Genomic DNA, 19,262 nt, shown 5'->3' with positions numbered 1-19,262 from the left:
GTTCGTCAGCCTTGAGTCATATATCAGTAAGGTCCAGGTGGGAAACAAATGGCAAACTCAAATTTGGACATTTGAGGAAAGCTTAATAAAGGCGCTGTCTACAAATGTGTGGACAGTGTGTAGGGAAACCACAAAGTAAATGACAGTGCCCTGGAACTGGTAACCTCAGGGAGTGGTTGCAAGGAGCAAGGGGAAAGGGAAACACTACAACGCAGAGAGTCAGCACAACGTGCAGAAGCCTGTCTGACCTTGGGTGAAGGACACAGCCAGTTCATGATGGAAGTTGGAGGAAAAAAATGTCCAAACCTCACTCTCTGTACCTCTGATTTCTTGCTAATGCTCCTCATTGGCCAAATGAAACTGGAAGCTATAAGTCAAGGGAGTCTTGAGGCAGTCCATAAAGGTTAGTCTTGAGGGAAAGACAGCAAGATGGAGGTTGGAGAGGGGGATCCGGAGGGCCAAGCAGAAGATATCTAGCAAATTAGCAATTCACTACTGTAGACAGAGCTTATATTGTTTGCCACAATCTCCACCAATATTTATTGATCTCCAAAACAAAGCTGAATATCAGTTGCCATTTATTATCATGTTGGCACAATGATGTTTCTTATAGGACAGATCCATTTCTTTACTAATGTTTCTGTAAAAAGTGAGCAAGGAAAGATAGAAGACCAAATTCTTCAAGAAAACTGAAAATATTTATTTTTCTTGTAGAAGAGAAATATTACTATGTTTAATATGTAAACAAAATATACCTTGGTCTCTCTCTCTCTTATATATAGAAATACGTATATATATGTACTTTGCCTGCTTCTTTTGTGAGGTCAGGTTCTCTCTCCTTGATAGCACTCTGATTTTTGTGTTGGGAAATTACCTTTCCATTATTGGGTATAGTCTTTTTTGAGAGGATAATTCTAGGTGACTTGTTTTCACTTGGAAGCTGAAGCATTAGGAGGCTCCCTCTACCCACCACATGGGCAGGCACATGACTTAAGCACAGTCAATGGAGTTCTCTCTCTAGGGACTTTGACTAATGAGTGTGTTACTCAAGGGCAATGGTTCATTTCTGTTGCTGGCAGCCAAGAACTCTGACTGAATTGTTATCTACACTTGAGTAGGAAGACCACTAATAAGTTGGTGTTTAAATGTGCTTCTGACATTTGGGAAACTCTTCTAACTCGATAGGCTATGGAGACAGTTACAGAGGAATTGCTCCATTAAGATGATCCTCCAGAAATGAGAGGTACCTGTTGAGCATCCTTTACTTTGACAAATTTGCAGATAAAGCTGAAGACTGTGACTATGCTCCAGCCTACTCCAGGAGAACATATACAAGCCTAATATTTTCCCCAATGAAACAGAGTGAAGACTGCCACTGAATTAGAAAAAAGCAGCCTGTATTATGAAAGCCAGGATGAAATATAAAGTAAAAAAGCAGGAAATACCAAATACCAATATTTCCAGCAGGAAATACGAAATTAAAAAAAGATGTACCATGCTAATACTCAGAGGTAGGAACTGGACCTGGCCCAGACATCATATTTATTTATTATTATTTGATTTGATTTATTGTTTTTAATCTTAAGTGTTTCTATGTTATTATCATATATCAGCTGGCAAATAACTGGGACTCAGAGCAAGCATACCATCATTGAAATAATGCTCATCTCAATAGGATTCCACTGAGTTGATATGTTCAAAATGTATAATAGCAAACTAGCAAGCAGGATCATGATAATAATAGTTAATACATGTCAGACACTGTACTAAATGCTTAAGTACATAATTTCAATTAATTTTTATGACCCTATAAAGTAGGTACTTTCATATTTTATAAATGAAGATCCTGAGGCTTAGCAAAGATTAGAATCTTGCTCAAGGTTACATGACTTAGCCAGTAATCTCAAGCAGGAGGCAGAAGAAATGAGGCACATATCACTAAAATAAACCCTTAAGTATGTGGCATAATTATGACAATATAGGCAGAATCAACAAGCATTTCAAAATTAGTCGTAATAATAAGTGGTAATATTTGAGTCCTTACGATGTGTCCAGAACAATGCTTAGCATTTCGCAGATGTAATAAACAATAATTTGTTAGGAAAAAAATTGTGATTTGTAGTCTATTTCTCTCCAAACCTCTATCTTTTCAAGAAACTTAGATCTTTGATTGTCCCTTATGTATCTTATATTTTTATCTTTCCCTCTCAACTATATCCTTTTCACTGGCTTTTGATTAAGCTCAGCTCTTTCTGTCTTAGAAATCAAACAAATAATTCCCTAAAACAAAATAAAAAAGACCTTTCTTCACTTTATTTTCCTATCTGGCTATCACTCATATCAGGTTCGTCATTTTTACAGTAAAATTTCAGGAAAGAGGTGTCCCTCATGTCTGTCTCATTTTTCTTACCTTCCATTCACCTCTCAATCCATTTGTGGATGTGGGTTGCCAGACTCCCCTCAAAGAAGGACTTGCTGCCCAGCTGAGGGGAGTATGGTCTGCAGACTGACTGCCTCTGGCTGTCTGCTCCTTCAGGGTCTGCCTCAGCTTCAGAGTCTTCTTACACAATGTCATGGGCCTTCCCAAGGTGGCCCACATATGGTGATGAGTGAGGTGGAGGTAAAAAGGCTGGCCATTTTGGCCTGAAGGATAGTATTTATTTCCAAGGCCCCCCTCTGTTTGGCTGAAGATGTTGGACTTGCATCACAGTTCAACTTCTCTCTCTGCTCAATGATGCTTCCTCCCCTTCCTTCCACAGATGTTAATCCCTAGTAGACAGCTGTACCCCAAACCCTATCCCAGCATCTGCTTCCAACAGGTAACACCATTGTGATCAGCTTGGTCGTGAATGCCTCAATCTTTCTAAGGTCATGTATGACCTACATGTTGATAAATCTAATAGGCATCTCTCAGCCATCAATTTGCTCGATATCTTATGGCATTTGAAGCAGCAACTAAGGAAAAATTACAGTGGCCGCCCACTGGATTAACACATTCTTTGGAGACATATCATTTATTCTTTCATTATCAAATATACAATGAAGGGCTTCAAATACTATGTCAAATATAGGAGTATAAAACAAATAAGACAGCATCTTTGCTTCTGGGAGCTCTGTTTAATGATTCATTGGACACAGGAGGTGAACGAGCAGAAGTGGAGCAACTCCTGAGTTTTGAGCTTGGGTAAACGGATGATAGAGATGCCACCGAGATAGAATCTACGGGAGTATCATCAACCAAAAGGGAGAAAGAGGATGGGTTCAGTTTTGAGTCTTATGAGTTAAGAGGTACTTGTGGGATATCTATGTAGGGATGACTTTAGAGTAATTGTAGCAGAGACCAAATTTCAGTAAGTTGAAGACAGAATATAACTTGAGAATGCGGCAAAGGGTAAATAGGGACCAGGGTTTCCCAATCCTGGCTAAGCATTAAACTCATATTTAATTAAAAATTGCTTGAAAAGTTCCTTCCCCAGAAATTCTGATTCAGTTGATTTGAGAAGATGTGTGTTTCTATAAACAAACTCTCTAGTTGTACTGTGTTCAGTGCAGATCCTCTGGAAAGCAGACACCAAGATGGGGTGAAAATGCAATAATATTTTTTAGGGGAGGATACACGTCTGAGAGGAAATGGGAGGGAACCAGGGAAGACTGGAGGAGCCATCGGACAGCAATGCAGGTCTGACCCCAGTGAAGGGAGGAGGGAGAGATGGTTGGGTAGAAGCATCTCAGAGTGCTATGCAGGGTAAGGAAGGTTTAGCAAGAGTGTTGGAGGGTTCTGTACCTTCCAGGAACAGGCCTGCCATGCTCAGTCATTGGCTACACAGGAGCAGCCTGTGGGAAGCCTGGTGTTGGCACAGCTGTGGTGATGGATTTCAGAGTGTAGAAGTTGGGGCCTTTGGTCAATTAAGCTCCACAAAGTTGAAGGTCTGTGAGGCACATTCTCCTGGCTGTCACATGCACCCTACGTTTTAAGATAATGTGATGAGAAAAGGAAGATAGAAATGGGCTGTAGTTGGAGAGGTTTTTGGATTAAAGGCAAGGTTTCTTATTGTTTTTTGAATAGGAAAGACTTTGGTAAGATTGTAGAGGAGTATGTTTGTCTCAAAGGAGGGAATCTGCACAATGGAAGTTAAAGATTAAAGGAAGGGAGGGAGTGAAAGAGTGATGGGGAAGAGGGGTGTGTGTGTGTGTGAGAGAGAGAGAAAGGGGGGGGGAATGAGAATGAGTTAATTGTGGAGGAAGAAGACTCCAGAGAAGGCAAGAAGACATGGGATAACAGGCTGTGGCTTTGAATCTGAGGAGTGACATCTTATTCTCTGGGACAGTGTCTGGATATGGGTTAAGGTTGAACGTTGTGGGGAGTTGAAAGGAATCGCACTTAGTTATCTCAATTTCTACTGGAAGACAGGAGGCAAAATATCAGGGACACTGGTGGGAGATTGGTCTTAAACAGATGGTACCCCATCCTCTGGGGCTGAAGCAAAAAGATGTAATGATAGCCTCAGAGAAAGACTTTTGTAGATGTGGGATCAAATTATGGAAGGGAGAGAAAAGCTGATGACCTTGATTTCTTGATGAAGTAAAAGGCAAAGTTATCTGCTGAAGTTATTTGTCATTCTTCTTACATGATGAAATTCCATATATAAAACTATAACAGAAATAATATGAAGTATATTAAAATTAATACTTCAAATATATCTTTTATATTAAGATGATTATCTATTATGTAAATCTTTCATAGGCATATGTGTGTCTGTTTCTTGGTGTATAAACCAAAACTCTAAAATATTCCCTTGGTCTAATTTGGAATTTAAACAACTGACATTTATTGAATTTATACTGTTCTCAATCAGAAAACAAATTACTGGAAATATTCTGTCAATGTATGATGTATATGTTACCAAATTTAACAAACAGAAAGCACTTTTGGACCATGTAATTTTATTTAGTATTAAAATAAATTCATCACGTGAGCATATACAGGCTTCCCCTATCAAAAAGTAGATGTCTAAGTATTTCATAATTGGAAGAGGTCTTTGAGATGAGTGGCTTCTAATTCAGGGACCTCAGACTCCCAGAATCTATAAATCTAGCAATAGAAGTTGATGATCTATTTTCAAATTTCAATGCTCCTAATAGAAATTCCACTTTACTCATATAAAAGTTTTGAGTTCCTTTACAATTATCTGAAATTACTTCAGTTCAGTGGGGCCACTCTTCAGAAGTTCCAATGGGCCTTTACAATATTAAAACATGAATAATGCATTAATTATTATTTAATCAATGAGTTTTAAAAATAAACAGAAGCTTCTGAAACATAGGGCTGGGGTAGGGGGAAGATCATAAGAGTTTGAGGTAACTCATAGTAAAAAAGTTGGGAAAAACTGACTTAGCCTAATCCTGTAATTTGCAGATGAGGAAACTGGCAAGATCAATAATTTACCCAATATCACATCATGTTTCATTCGCAGCAGAGCCAGCATTAGGATTTGCTCATTCCATATTTTGGAAGTTGTGAAAAAATTACCTAATACGCTATCTTCTTGGGTGTTAGGGTTTTGCATTTCATATCATAGTGTTTAGTGTTCTTAGCATTTGGAACCCAGAAGCTTCACCTTTTGTTTTTGGTTTGCTCTGGGAATGAGTCTGCATCAGTAGGGAACATCTTAGCTAAACACTCAGGATTACTAATCTATACTCCCTCTGCTGGCCAACTTTCCATTAAAGTGGTTTCAAAGAAAAAAGTTCCGTAGAGGTAATTGAAAAACAAAACCAAAAACCGTTAAAGGAGTCTTCACAGTAAAGAGATGGCATAAAGTTTAGTTAATTTCAAAGTCCATTCTCTCATTCTTTGTAATTTTAGGGTAGTCCTCACTCATATCTACTCTAGTTACAACAGTAAACAAAATACCGAATTATACCCTTAGAACATGAATCTGCAAACAGAAAACTTAGTTTAGACTCATCTATAGTTTTAATCTTAGGTAATTAACACATATTCACAATTAACAAATAGGGACAAACTTTATATACAATTTCTGCTACTTCTATAATTTTTGAAAAGATGTAACTCACCAGCAAGAGAGGAGAAAAGTCTGCCTTTGTTAAGATAGATGATTTGAAAAGAGAATATAACATATGATCATAATTACAGGTGCAAACAATAGTTTTCCTTCTTGTGAAATGTTTTAACATTTTCTTCCTTATATTTCTTTATTCTTCTTCCTTATCTTTCTTTATTCTTCTTCCTTATCTTTCTTTAAACAATACAGTCATTTCTTCTCAAATGATTTTTTTTTGTTTTTTTAGGAAGGGGGAGTTGTCTATGGATGGTCTGAAAGAAGTGCCTTCATAATTGCAGCTGAGGCATAAATGGGATATTTAATAATTCTTACATCTCATTGATGCAGTCTTCCAAGATGTTGATTAAGCAGATAGATCATTTTCTGAGTTCAAAATTTCAAAACTTTATAATCAGAATTTTATAACTAACAGTAATAAGTAGTTTTTGTGCATTGATTTTTCTATGAACACAATAACATATGCCAATTAAGATCCAGACTTCACATTGACATCAAATGAACATAGAAGAATGACCAAAGCTGAGAGCTAGTCATTGTCATAGATGCAACCTGAAAAAAAAAAACAAATTTAAATATGGTTATACAAGTGTTCCAGGGTTGGAAGTGTGGGTGATTCACATTCTCCTGATTTAGGATAAAAGAAGTGGAATTGGTTCACTTTATGACAAACTAGTTAAATGGAAGCACATAAATTTATTTAACTTCTATTGCTCAGTATACAATTTTAACAATGTCTCTGAACAGATTTATTCTCTATCGAAATAAGAGTCAGGATTATTTTATTTCATCTGGCACTTAAATGTGCTTTTTGGTAGTCATTCTGAATGAGGTTGAAAATATTAAATATCAGTGCAAATCATAAGTTTAAGAGGAGACTAAAAGGCAACATAATTAACACTATGCAGCATTCCAGTTGAGACTAATTTTTTAGATCATGATTTAGAAATATATGAGGTTTAGAGAATGCTAGTGAGTATTACAGGTTATGAAATAAGTGCCTACTTATTGCCCAAGTATATATATTTTTGAAGATACAAGCAATTATTATTAAGATTCATGTTATAATGAAACATTCACCAAATATTTTCATGCTTTCTGCTTTCAAAGAAAATAAGAGATTCTTTCTTGATTTCCAGTCATGTGCAAAAATAAATTTTTTTCATTATATCAAAGCATTTGCTTTTCCTAACATTTTCAAGGGATTCAAATTCTGATCAGATTGGAAGGCTCTAATTAATCCAGCAAGCTATATTTAGTATTCATAAGGACAGTAAATTCAGTGTCACTCTTCTCTGTAGGGGGTGCCATATGAGACTTACCATCAGCAATATCATCATAGATCTCTCCATCACTGTAAATGCAGAAAACAATTTTCGTTTTAATGTTTTCTTAACATTAAAGCAATATTTATATTAAAAAGTTAATAATATGATTTTATATGACACAAGACATTTAAGGGTGAGAAGTTACACATTGGGCATTTATAAGTGGGAAAAAATTTCATCTTCATCTGTATCTCCTTTCATTGACTTAGTCTAATCCTCTGTGTCGTTCTAAAAAAAAAGCCCAAAACTTATTCTATATCATAGACAGACAGAAAAATGGAAACATACCTCAAGAGCACAGACCATGCCTTACTCATCTTTGGACCCAACTGTGAGCCCAGCACACAGCTGTGCTTGGTAATAAGTGTTCAAAAAATCATGGCGTGATACTCTACAGGGGGTGCTAATTCAAAACTGTAATGGATTCTTTATATCCATTAATATCAGATTTATACTTTCACTTGAACTTCAAACGCTGAATGAAATACAATAATATTTGGCACAGGAAATGGGTACATCATTTTCACGTTTCTAATTATAATTTGTAAATATTGACTACAAAATATATGAATATTAGTTACAAAATAAGTAGCCAAGATATGGTTAGTATGGTGATTCTTTTTTTTTTAAAGATGGCATCTGAGCTAACATCTGTTGCCAATCTTCTTTTTTTTCCCTCTTTTTCTCCCCAAAGCCCCTAGTACATAGTTGTATATTCTAGTTGTAGGTCCTTCTGGCTCTGCTATGTGGGATGCTGCCTCAGCGTGGCCTTCTGAGTGGTGCCATATCCGCGCCCAGGATCTGAACCAGCAGAAACTCTGGGCCACCAAAGCAGAGTGCCAGAACTTAACCACTCGGCCCTGGGGCTGGCCCCAGTATGGTGATTCTTACATAGAGAATTCTAAAAATATTTCTGCTTATAGGCAACATCCATAATAGTAGTTCTGGCTACTTTTACACATCTTGGGTTTTACCTAGCTCTGAATCTTTAGCAAAATATTCTATTCTACCCACACCCTGAGTCCCTCCTATGTACCAGGAGACACAAATATGAATGAGACACAAGCTTTGATTTCAAGCAGTTATAATCTAATGGAAGAGAGACTGATACAGAAGTAATTAAAATAAAAAATATTATAAATATTAACATAGCTTTGAAACGTAGGATACAGTTTCAAAGTTCAGAAATGTAAGGTGACTTTGTCACTTAGACCAGACCCACTTTTGGTTCCTGTATCAGCTCTGTGCTTTCATCCTGGAAGCAGCAGCAGGCCCTTCAGATTGCTGCCAACTGCAGCAGATGCTGTGAGTTCCCTATGTCTTCTGTTTGGATCTTTTCTCTATTGAGGAAGGGTTTGGCTAACGGAAATCTGATTCAAATGCAAGCAGGAGAAATTTTCCTATCATTCATTCAATAAACATTTATTAAGTATTCACTTCAATAGGTGGTGAACCAACAATTACTTAGGACACTTTCTAAATTCTCTCTTAATCATCCTGTAGTATCACTGATGAAGATGTTGTCCTATTATTTGCCTCATATTCTTTCCTTGAAATTTGTATCTTTCATAGAATAAAACCTATTGAAAAGTTCCATGTCTATCAGCATGACTAATGCTCTGAGGAAAGTAAATTATGGTTATTTTTCTTTTGACTCTACTAGTTTGCTGACAGAGCACTTAACATTGATTTGTCTCTTCCTGATTGGTGTCTGGTTGTTCATGGATCCAGTTTGTGAATCCTTCTTGATGTTTTTCTTATGCCAAATTCTGTGACTCTTTGTATTGGTATATGACCTAGCCTGAAATGGAGCTCATTCTTACACAGTTTCTTTGGAACAGAATCTTATAGTGTTTCGGGGAATTCTACAGCACAATAGTACCACACTGTGACAACATCTTATTCATAAGAAGAGAAGAATCATTGACTACTATCTGTTTTCTGGCATGCTTCCAAAAAAGGCAACTTAATTCTCTACTATGCCTGGTGTGAGTAAAGAAAATTCCTCAATTAGGGGTTGGACTGTAAACTGTTAACAGGTGATATTAGCACCGACTGTGTAGACACTAATTGGTCCCTGATTAATTCAATTCAACTGACTGCATTAATCAGCAAGTGACATGCAAAGTAGTAATGAAAGCGTTAGTGACTTTGACTTGTCTGTCTCTGTTTGCAATATCTGTCTCCAATGAATATATAAAGCCGTGAACTATAGAATCATGAATGAAAAGGACTTCTTGCCTTCTTAAAAGAGTAACACTTTACGAAAACCTTAACTTTATTATGGACACTACTATATTGATATTTGTATAACATACTGTTTTAAAATTGATTTAAGATAATTCAGTAGATTATATTATTTAACTGACATTAGAAATATTTCTTAAAAAACAGCATAAAGTTCCTTTTACAAATGTAGTAGAAGAAAATGGGCTTACTTGTCTATCAAGTGACTCCGAAGGACATAACCATCTGTGAAAGAAAAAGGAAAACATTTTTATTAATAGAGCAGACTTGAAAAATCTTTACTATTTAAAGAACATGAAATAAAATTGATATAATGTTATGATATGATATAATATTGAATAATTTTATCTCTCTCCAAACATGATCCATTTTTCTCACTTGTGTCTACTCTTCCTCCTCTCTTTCTTCTCCTTTCTCTCTCTCCCTAACATCTTTTTTCCTTCATTCCTCTTTTCCTGCTTAAATAAAAAAAAAATTTCTTCTTTAAGCTACTACAAGTTGTAGCACAAATTTCTTTCAAATTTTAATCTATTTCTTCAAGGTGTTCCTCATGCGACCCAGTTTTAGAAAGAATTGAATAAGCATACTTTCTCCAATAGCAAAAGTAGTTCATAAGTAGGTATTTTAATTATCACCAGATCTAAGGCTTGACTTTTCAAATTTTATTGTATTGAGCAGAGTCAGAACTGCTTTCAGATGCCAATCATCTAGGGGCTCCTTGCGAGCACACATCCTAAATGGTCTCAAAGTAACTCGCATGTTCAGTGTGCAGGTCTTCCTCTACTGCTTTTGCCATTTGACAGAGTATCAACATTTGCCTTCATCTTTCAGGGAACAAAAGCATTATTAGAACACATACCAGGAATTATAGTGATTCTTGGTGAAGTAGAAAATAGATCATATTTTATGCAAGAAAACTAAAATTTTTTTTGAGCCCCTACTGTTTCCCCTAATTGTGCAAAGTATTCCAAAGAAAAAATATGGACTATTTTTCTTGAGAAAATGTCTGCTGACATCAAATTAATATTACTAACCTTTGGAATTATTCGTTTTGTGTTAGCACCTAAATTCTGTTGTGTGCTTGAGATTAGCACCATTTACTGTCTTGTCAATACAGCCTCTCAATCATTTCTCTCATTAGTCAATCTATTGGTCTTGGTCCACTTTAGATCTAGTTTTGGTTCTAAATCAGAGTAACTGTGTAAAAAATTATAAACCAGGAAGCTCATAAGCAAAGATTAATACAAATGATAATAAACATATTTAAGTCATATTGCTGTTGATTTAACATGAAAAAAATTTTTTTTTACATTAGGATCATGTAACTGAAATTGTAGATTAAAACGTAAGAAAATGAACTTTCCCTTGCAATATTCCAGGGTAAAAAAACTCCACCAAAATAATTTATCAAGAAGTTCACAACTTTTTAATGAAAATTGTTCATAAGCATTGTATTTGGAAAAGAAAGAATTAAAGCTATCCTTGAATTCGTGTGGTGGGGAAGTAATGAAGCACGTGTCGAAATGACAGGTGTGCAACAAAGTAACATTTTACTCAGACTATGAGAAATTAGAACTTGTTATGTCTTCTTTTTTATTTCAATTAAAGCAAAAGTAGCAAAAATTATCACTGTGAAGAAATCTAGAATTAATATCTATGATCCTTGGGTAACCTCTGATATCACAATTCTTTCATTCATTTTATGGTAACAGACATTAAAAAATCAAGGCATATATCATAATTTAATACAATTTTTTGAAGGGGATAAGCTCATCTCTAGCAAATTTAATTCTATGTGACTCTCAAGAGACAAAATCCATGCAGATAACAAGGTTTTTGAATACATTGTGGATTTTGTATCCAGGTTCCAATAATTGCAATCTCTCCTTACCTGGACTTAGCTAAAACAAAATGTGAACAGTTCTTTACAGACAGTAATAATCACAAACTGTATTTTCCCTAGTTAAAATTGGTGGTTCTGTTTTCATTTTGAATTTTCTCTTAAAAAGAATTGGACAATAAAACAACACAATAGTGTTTCCATGATACATTCATCTTTATGTTAATAATTTAAAAATAACGACGTTTATGAACTGTAGCCTTTCACAGTGAAATCAATCTCACTGTGAGGTGTTTGGGCTTTGTGGAGTCTCCTAACAAAAATTAGAAGGTAGAAAATTAGAGAAGTGTATAATAAATTAGAAAATATTGCCAGAGACTGGAATTTTTCTATTTTTCTATCACCAAATATATATATATATATATTAAAATCTTTAGAAGATTAAAAGAAATAAAGTTCAAAACAAAGAGAACATATTCACCATTTTTGGAAATTAAAGGTTTTCATTTTCCTATGCTTTTAGGTAATCTACTTTTTAAAACTCAATTAGGCTAAAATTGTGCAGACCTGGATAAAACACTATCTGTAGTCAAGCACTAAAACAGTCCTTTATATGACCAAGGTTAACAAGTCATGATATATAGCCTAATTACCTAACTTCACAATATTAATTATAAAAATTGTCTTCTTTTAGATTCTCAAACCCCTGTTACATTTCCGCCTATATCTTGCCTGCTCAAGAATCTTAAGGAACAGCTTGTTTGAAGGCTCTTTTGTTGCTCTTTTGAATGCTCTCTTTTGTTGAACGCTCCATTGTTGCTGTTGTTGTTGTGTGTGAGAGATACATAAACACCCAATGGTTGTGAATGTTATTTAAGAAAAATGCATCAAGGAGATGGAGTGTGGGCTGGTACTGTGCTGCTCTATTTTAGTTCCCTGAAATGATGTGATAATTTGGGGCTCATTAGCTATAAAATCACACTTAGATAGCATTTTTACATGGTTAATAACTTTTAATACAGCATAAGTTTTGCTGTCTAGTACCTTTAAAAATCTCTGCTAAAACTTCATTCTTTAAGAGCATGATTCACGACAACGTCAAAACAAGTGACTTACCATGAATTTTTATATAGTCTTTCCATTATAGTTCCTAGAAATAAACCTTTTTGCAGTAAGAAAAATGCTCTCTTTGCTCACATGTTCCATGTACATTCATCATAGGGAATATTAAGGAAGAATACAAACAAACAAAATAAATGAAAAAACTCATCATGGTTCTGTACCATGTAGAATGGCTGCCATGTTTAATTCATCCTATAATATTATGGGTGCTGGCACACCAGAGATCCTCATGCATAAGATGAAATTATTATTTAGAAACCTCACATTCATAGAGCAGAACACAGTGGCTTGAAACAAATGTTTTGAAATATGTGGTAGGGTAAAGCTAGTTAAGAAAATAACACCCACCCCTCATATGTGCCAATTAAATTTCTTCCCAAAATGTTTGCTTGCTCCAGTGCAGATGTGTCCCAGGACAAATGACTCATCTTTCAGAAGGGTGTTGTAAATATAAAATTAACAAGGAAATACGAAAGTATCTTCGGAAAAATGGAAAATATCTTTGTTCTAATATTTTCAAATTCTCAAATGACAACTTTTAGTATTTCCTTATTACTGCGTTTGTTGTGAGCCAGTCCAGAGATAAAGCTAAACTTATTCAATTTGTCCTCATGCAGTTTAAAAACAATTGAAATCATATGGCACAGATTTATTCAGGCAAGTGGAACAGCGTCCACCTTCAAGGGAAAATGCTCATAATATAACAGAAAGATAAAACAAAATGCAATGTCTAATACTGAATATAAATTATTATCCTAGTTTTAGAAAAATGTTCTCTCTCCCACTCTTCTCTCTCTCTCTCCTTATTTCTAGGGCTTCAAATCGAGTGATTTTTTTAAATATCTGAATTAAAAAATTTTCTTCAATGAGCATGTGTTGTTTTAAAATTGAAAACAAAATTGCTTTAGCAAAGAAATGAGCAATTGGAGAATAAGTCAGTTCATGTCTCATTCCACACTTTTTGTAGAAAATTTTCCTCCAGTGACAGGAGGTGGGAAAACTCACAGCTATGAGACATTGAGTTGTGGAATATTTGCAAATATTAGCAAGAAATTCTAAACATTTGGGAACATGCCAGAAATACATATTTAAGATCTCAACGCTGATGCAATATGTGCTTCTATGAGTCAGTGGGTGAGACTTGATCGAACGTGATAATGCCCGTAAAAGTGGCTGGTACTCCTCTCCACAATAGGAAGGCATAATTTTTAATGTTTTAGCCTCTAATTTCTATCATTACCAACCGTAGTTTAAGCAAGCTATTTCCTTTACTTTGATGGATTAAAGAAGAATGGAGAGTAAGGAAAATGTTAGGGTCACTGTGGTGTTGGATTGCAAATGCCTTTGCTGCTCATCAGAAGACGTAGAAATAAGGAACTGAAAGATTTAGAGGCTCCTAAATGATACCCAACAAGTGAAACACATTACTGAGGCCAAGGGGGGAACTTCTGTCTTCTAACCAGTTAAACTAATCAACAGACTTCTTCCTGTGAGTGTCGAAATGTCAGCCCTTCATCTGCTTATCCAACCGCAATCTCCAAATTGTTACATTCAATTCAGTAAGCCCCAAACAAGGCGGTGGGCACTGTAGAAGGTATTGGCAATACAACGTTGAGAACACTTCACTGAAGTTACTCTCAAGCTGGGCGTCTAATAAGGATAATAGTTAAGTAGATAAAACAATTATGGACAATTACAGCAACAGAAGTGGGAGGACGGTGGAGCAGGGGAGAGATTCATTGTGATGGGGTGCTGGGGAGTGGAGATGGGTGTGCTTCCAATTTTAGATGACAACTGGATTGTTTTTAATGGACAATTATGGGTGCTCCAAGTAGAATAAAATAGCATAGAAGGATGAAATAGTATAATTTATTCAAGGAATGACAAGTAGTTTGTATTTCTGGAGTGTCATTTGCAGATGGGAAATAGTTGATAAGGGTGAGGCTAGATCAAAGAGTTTTACGTATTAGCCTAAAGACTTTGTGTTTTTAAAAGTAATATTTGAGTAACAGTGTGGTGACTGGATTGGCTGAGAGTAAGGGTAGGGTAGACATAGCATTTGAAAGGCTATTGTAATAATCTAGGTGAGGGAGAGTTAAATCTATACAATAATCATCTCAAATTCTATAGAGGTATGTGATGAATGGATCAGAAATTAAGAAAACTAAGAATGTCAAGGATAAAGTTCAAGGAAGGAATAAGCAGGAGGTTTAGAAAAATTAAGAAAAGCAGGAGGTTTGGAAAAATAAAAGTGAAACTAAGCAGCTATGATAATTAAATCTTGGAATAATGCTTAACTTGAAAGGCAATAGCAGATGCTCTTGGTGGCCCCCGCAGACACATTTACCCTACTACTTCAGTGCCTTTTGGTTCAACTTCCAACTGAGAGCACTTGTATTTTTCACATTTTTTTGCTAATAGCTTTGTCTCTGGTTTCCAGAACTCTCTTTGTCAACTTACTCAGTATCCTGAATGACTCACCACCTGCCCAGGTGTAGGCTTCAATTCCTGATGGACAGCAGTTGATGTATAAATACCCTAAGTTGTTTACAACCTGGATGGGACAACACTGCCACTCCGAGTTTCCAACTGGATTAAACTTCATTATCCAAGTGGTAACTTTTTTGATAACAAGACTTTTTTGGCTGCCTTCCCTTCCCTGTCTACTTCAACACTTGCCTATGGATGTTTTCCAGAATCACCTCCCAAATGGGGAAGCCAAACTAAGACAAAGTCCATCCCAAAGAAAGTGTTTAAATAAAAAACATCGGGTACACAAGTGCTACCAATATCATCATCTGGTCTCCATCCCATTCAAGATGGACCCCCAAACCAACTAAGAATTGGATTAGTTACCCATGAGCTTGGGAATCATAAAGTACCTTGGTAGTGCAGCAGGCAAAAAAATGATAAAAGTTACATGGAAGCCTTATTGTTATCTACCAGGATTTAATGTAGTGTTTTCCATCTCCCATTTGTAACAGATGATAAATTCTAAGAGGACAAGAGCCCTCCAGTATTCATAACGGTATTTAGAATTATTGATATCCAAAAAGGAAATGATAGCAGATTACAAAATTATCCCTGAATGACTGCTGCTTTTCCTCATTCTTAAGGTCCACTGGTTCTTAGGAAGATATGACTCTTGTCTGAATATCTGTTTCTGGTATTGTATCTATTCCTGCTCATCTATATCTATACATGTTTGTTGATGAGGTCATTTTCATCCTGTTACTCAGAGTATGTTCCACAGACCAGCAGCATCAATGACCTGGGAGCTTGGTAAAATGCAGAAAGTCACACATCACCTCAGACCTACTGAATTAGAATCTGCGGTTTTAACGAGATCATGATGTGATGTGTATGTACTTTGAAGTTGAGGAACATCGCTCTAGATGGGATTTGTTGCTAAAGACAGGAGTCTCAGGACAGTGTGGCAAGATGTGTCTGAAACTTGTGCACTAGAGAAAGGTCCACATGACAAGTACTAGGACAATTCTCTGTTGCGAAAAATGTGAAGTAATTTGGAAAGTAGAGAAAGAAAAGATATCATTTAGACCTACCACCCTAATCAGCCACTAATAATATTTTAGTTTAGTTTCTTTTATTTACGTAATTTTTTAGCATGACTGTAAGTACCACCCTACATTAAGCAGGCTTCTTATTTTCTCTTACTACTGTGTCATGAGAATTTCCTTGCATTATTGTCATAATCATCACATGAAATATTCAATTTGGTATATTCATCATAACTTATTTAATCATTTTTACATTTTTTGCACATTTTCTAGATTTATGATGACCTTTCAATGCATATAGTTTTTCTGCATTTAAGGCTATTCCTTGGGATACATCCTCACAAATGGTAGTCTGAATGGGGGTTTTCTTTGTGTCCTGAAGGACCATCTCCACATTATCTCCAGTGAGCATCGAGTCTTAATGCTACACTACTCCTGTGTTTTATCCTTTGTACCACATTCCATTTTCTCCCTTTAAAAACCAGCCACACCTCTTCCATTGTAACTTTAGATCCATTTTCCCCACCCTTGAGTCACTGTGTTTTATTCTTAAAACTCCATTTCAGTTCCTGTCCCTGAGTCACCTTCCTGTCATTAAAATTCAACTCAGAGTTCATGTTTTCCATACAGACCAACCGAGCTGAGATGGGAGCAGCCATGCTGGCTATCCAATTTTAAATATAGGACAACATAATTTTGAACTACTCTGCCCTGGACTATAAATGAAATAAGCTTCCTTTTAAAATTTGACAAAAACATTTCCATCTGTCAGCTTTAATAGCTGATAAAGTCAAAGAGGACAGGACTCTCTTGTATTTATTTGGAATAGTATGTCGTATTAGCGTTTCCAAAAAGGAAACGAAAACAAGTGAATTTGCAAGGTAGGGAAATTGGAAATTCTAGGTGTGACATATGCTATATGATTCCAAAACTAGGCCAGAGCAAGAGCCACTCACCACTTTAGCACAGTGGTTCTCACTTTAGGGTACACAAGAACAAGCTATCGAAGAAGTTATGATCACAGATTCCATCTGACCCTCAGAGTTCATGACTCAGCCAGTCAAGGATGAGTCCAGGCAACTGCAATTTCAATACACATACAAGGGTTCTCTGATGCTGGTGGTCTGTGGGACTGCATTTTGAGAAGCACTAATCTGGCATTACCTTGGCACCATAGTGCCAAATATAGCAAACGGGAAATGAAAAAAGATTAAAATAAAATACATTGATCTCAGCATAGTAAGATCTTCAGTTTCTTAATGTTTTCCACAATTCACAAAACATAGGGCAAAAAGAGTTAAGAAAAACAGGGGTGATTACTAAAACTTGTCTGGTCGTTAAATTCTGGAGTGCCGTATCTATGAAGAGTAAGCAGCGACTTACATTTTCCTTCTTCGTTCCTGCAGAGAACTTTTGTATCGTCTGTGTTTTGTATAACCTCAAGAGCTTCACCAGGCTTGACCTGTAGCTCTCTGGTCCCCCACTTTTTAGAAGACAAGGAAGCTGCAACTTTGGTTGAATATAGGACTCGAATTTCACCATCATACTGGAAAAATAAAGAAATACTTTTATATTATCAGTTGATGGGTATCATAAAAGTATTCATTGATGACAGGTTTATTAAGAAAGTCTTTGACAAATAAATAGTTTCTTATTTTCAAAAGATAATGTAAGAGCATTGAAGAAAATTTTTGGTGGTAAAGTCACTTATAACCTCAAGAATCTAACATAGTAATTATTTTTAAAAAGTAAAAAGAATTTTTTAAAGTTTAAGGTGGGCACGTGTTGATTTGATACACTTATAAATTGCAAAATGATTACCACCTTAGCTTTAGCTGCCACCTCTCTCACCTCACATAATTACCATTTCTTTTTTGTGGTCACAAATGGCAGGATTTCCTTCTTTCTCATGGCTGAACAGCATTTCATTATATATATGCCACATCTTTTTTTGTCCATCCTAACTATTTTTGGATTACCATCTTACCAAGGTTCAAAGGACAGCTAAATTTTGATGACTATCTTGGTATATATATTGTGCATGTATGACGGTCTGGTTAATTTATTATAGAAATAAATTTAAATCTAAAGTAAATTTTGCAGAAAATAAAGGAATTACGATGGACAACTGTGATGTTGATAATTACACTTTTAAAATGTTCATTTTGGTACTTAAAAAATCATCTTGTTTCTCACTAGTGACTTGAACTTTGTATGATATTTAAATAAGATGTACTTTAAATTTTTTCCTGAAGTCTTTTTCTTCTTTTTCCTGCTTTTTTAGCTTCTTAGGGTCTTTTTCTTCTGTCTTGGCTTTGACTCCTTGGCTAGGATGACAGAACACATAAAATCACATTTCGTTTCAAAAAGATAAGAAGAATAGTATATAATAAAGACTTAAGTCATAACATTAAATTTTTGTTAAATTTTGTTTTCAATTAATTTTTTCCTTAGAAATCCACTACATTCACTGTAAGAAATGACATTTCATAATGCAGAAAGGATCCGTCAAGAGACTACAGATTATGAATTAAAATGGAGGTAAGAAATCATCTATTTTGTTGAATCACAGAAAATCACTTGGTTATACCTCCAGCATAGTTACATCTCAGTGGTTTCATACGATTCAACCTCTTCTGGAACCTCTATATGTTTCAGTCCTTCTTAGATAATTCAATGGCTTGGCCAATGCCAATGGTTTATCAAGTTTATGTATATGTTAGTTTTATCATATCTACTTAAAATGGAGCCAAGGTAGGAGGCAGGAAATGTTGATTAATAAAAAATCTTACATAAGAGTTAAGATTTTAGATATTATAAAAAGGAGCTTCTTAATCATTTTGTCAGTTGTCCCTTTCGTGTGTGTGTGTGAGAGAAAGAGAGAGTGGGCAAACATATTCTAAATTCTTTGATCAGTTATGGATATAACAGTTTTTAAAAAACTCTAGGGTCTAGAAATATGTATGTATATATGTGTATATATATAGTTGGTATCTACAAACCAACTGGACTAAAGTCAATTATCATAAGAAAGGTGAATAAGCCTAAGATAGTGATTCTCCAGCGTGGCTGCATATAGGATCACCTGGAAAGCTTTAAAAAAATGCCACTGTCCTTGCCCAAT

General features: G+C 35.5%; 1 protein-coding gene across 4 annotated transcripts in view; it reads right to left on the bottom strand.

Annotated features, from left to right (window-relative positions):
* Window positions 1-4,927: 4,927 nt before the first annotated feature.
* Window positions 4,928-19,262, bottom strand: part of FYB1 (FYN binding protein 1) — a 156,602-nt gene continuing 142,267 nt past the window's right edge. For all 4 annotated transcript variants that reach the window (XM_070519737.1, XM_014831213.3, XM_014831214.3 and 1 more), the window contains 5 exons: window positions 18,375-18,465; window positions 17,522-17,684; window positions 9,850-9,883; window positions 7,406-7,437; window positions 4,928-6,635 (listed from right to left, as the gene is read on the bottom strand). In XM_070519737.1, the coding sequence (XP_070375838.1) occupies window positions 6,613-6,635; window positions 7,406-7,437; window positions 9,850-9,883; window positions 17,522-17,684; window positions 18,375-18,465 (343 nt within the window). In that variant the 3' untranslated portion in view covers window positions 4,928-6,612. The remainder of the gene's footprint in view (window positions 6,636-7,405; window positions 7,438-9,849; window positions 9,884-17,521; window positions 17,685-18,374; window positions 18,466-19,262) is intronic.

This window comes from Equus asinus, chromosome 10 (assembly GCF_041296235.1).
Source record: "Equus asinus isolate D_3611 breed Donkey chromosome 10, EquAss-T2T_v2, whole genome shotgun sequence".
NCBI classification, from domain to species: Eukaryota; Metazoa; Chordata; class Mammalia; order Perissodactyla; family Equidae; genus Equus; species Equus asinus.
This window is presented reverse-complemented; position numbering and strand designations above follow the sequence as displayed.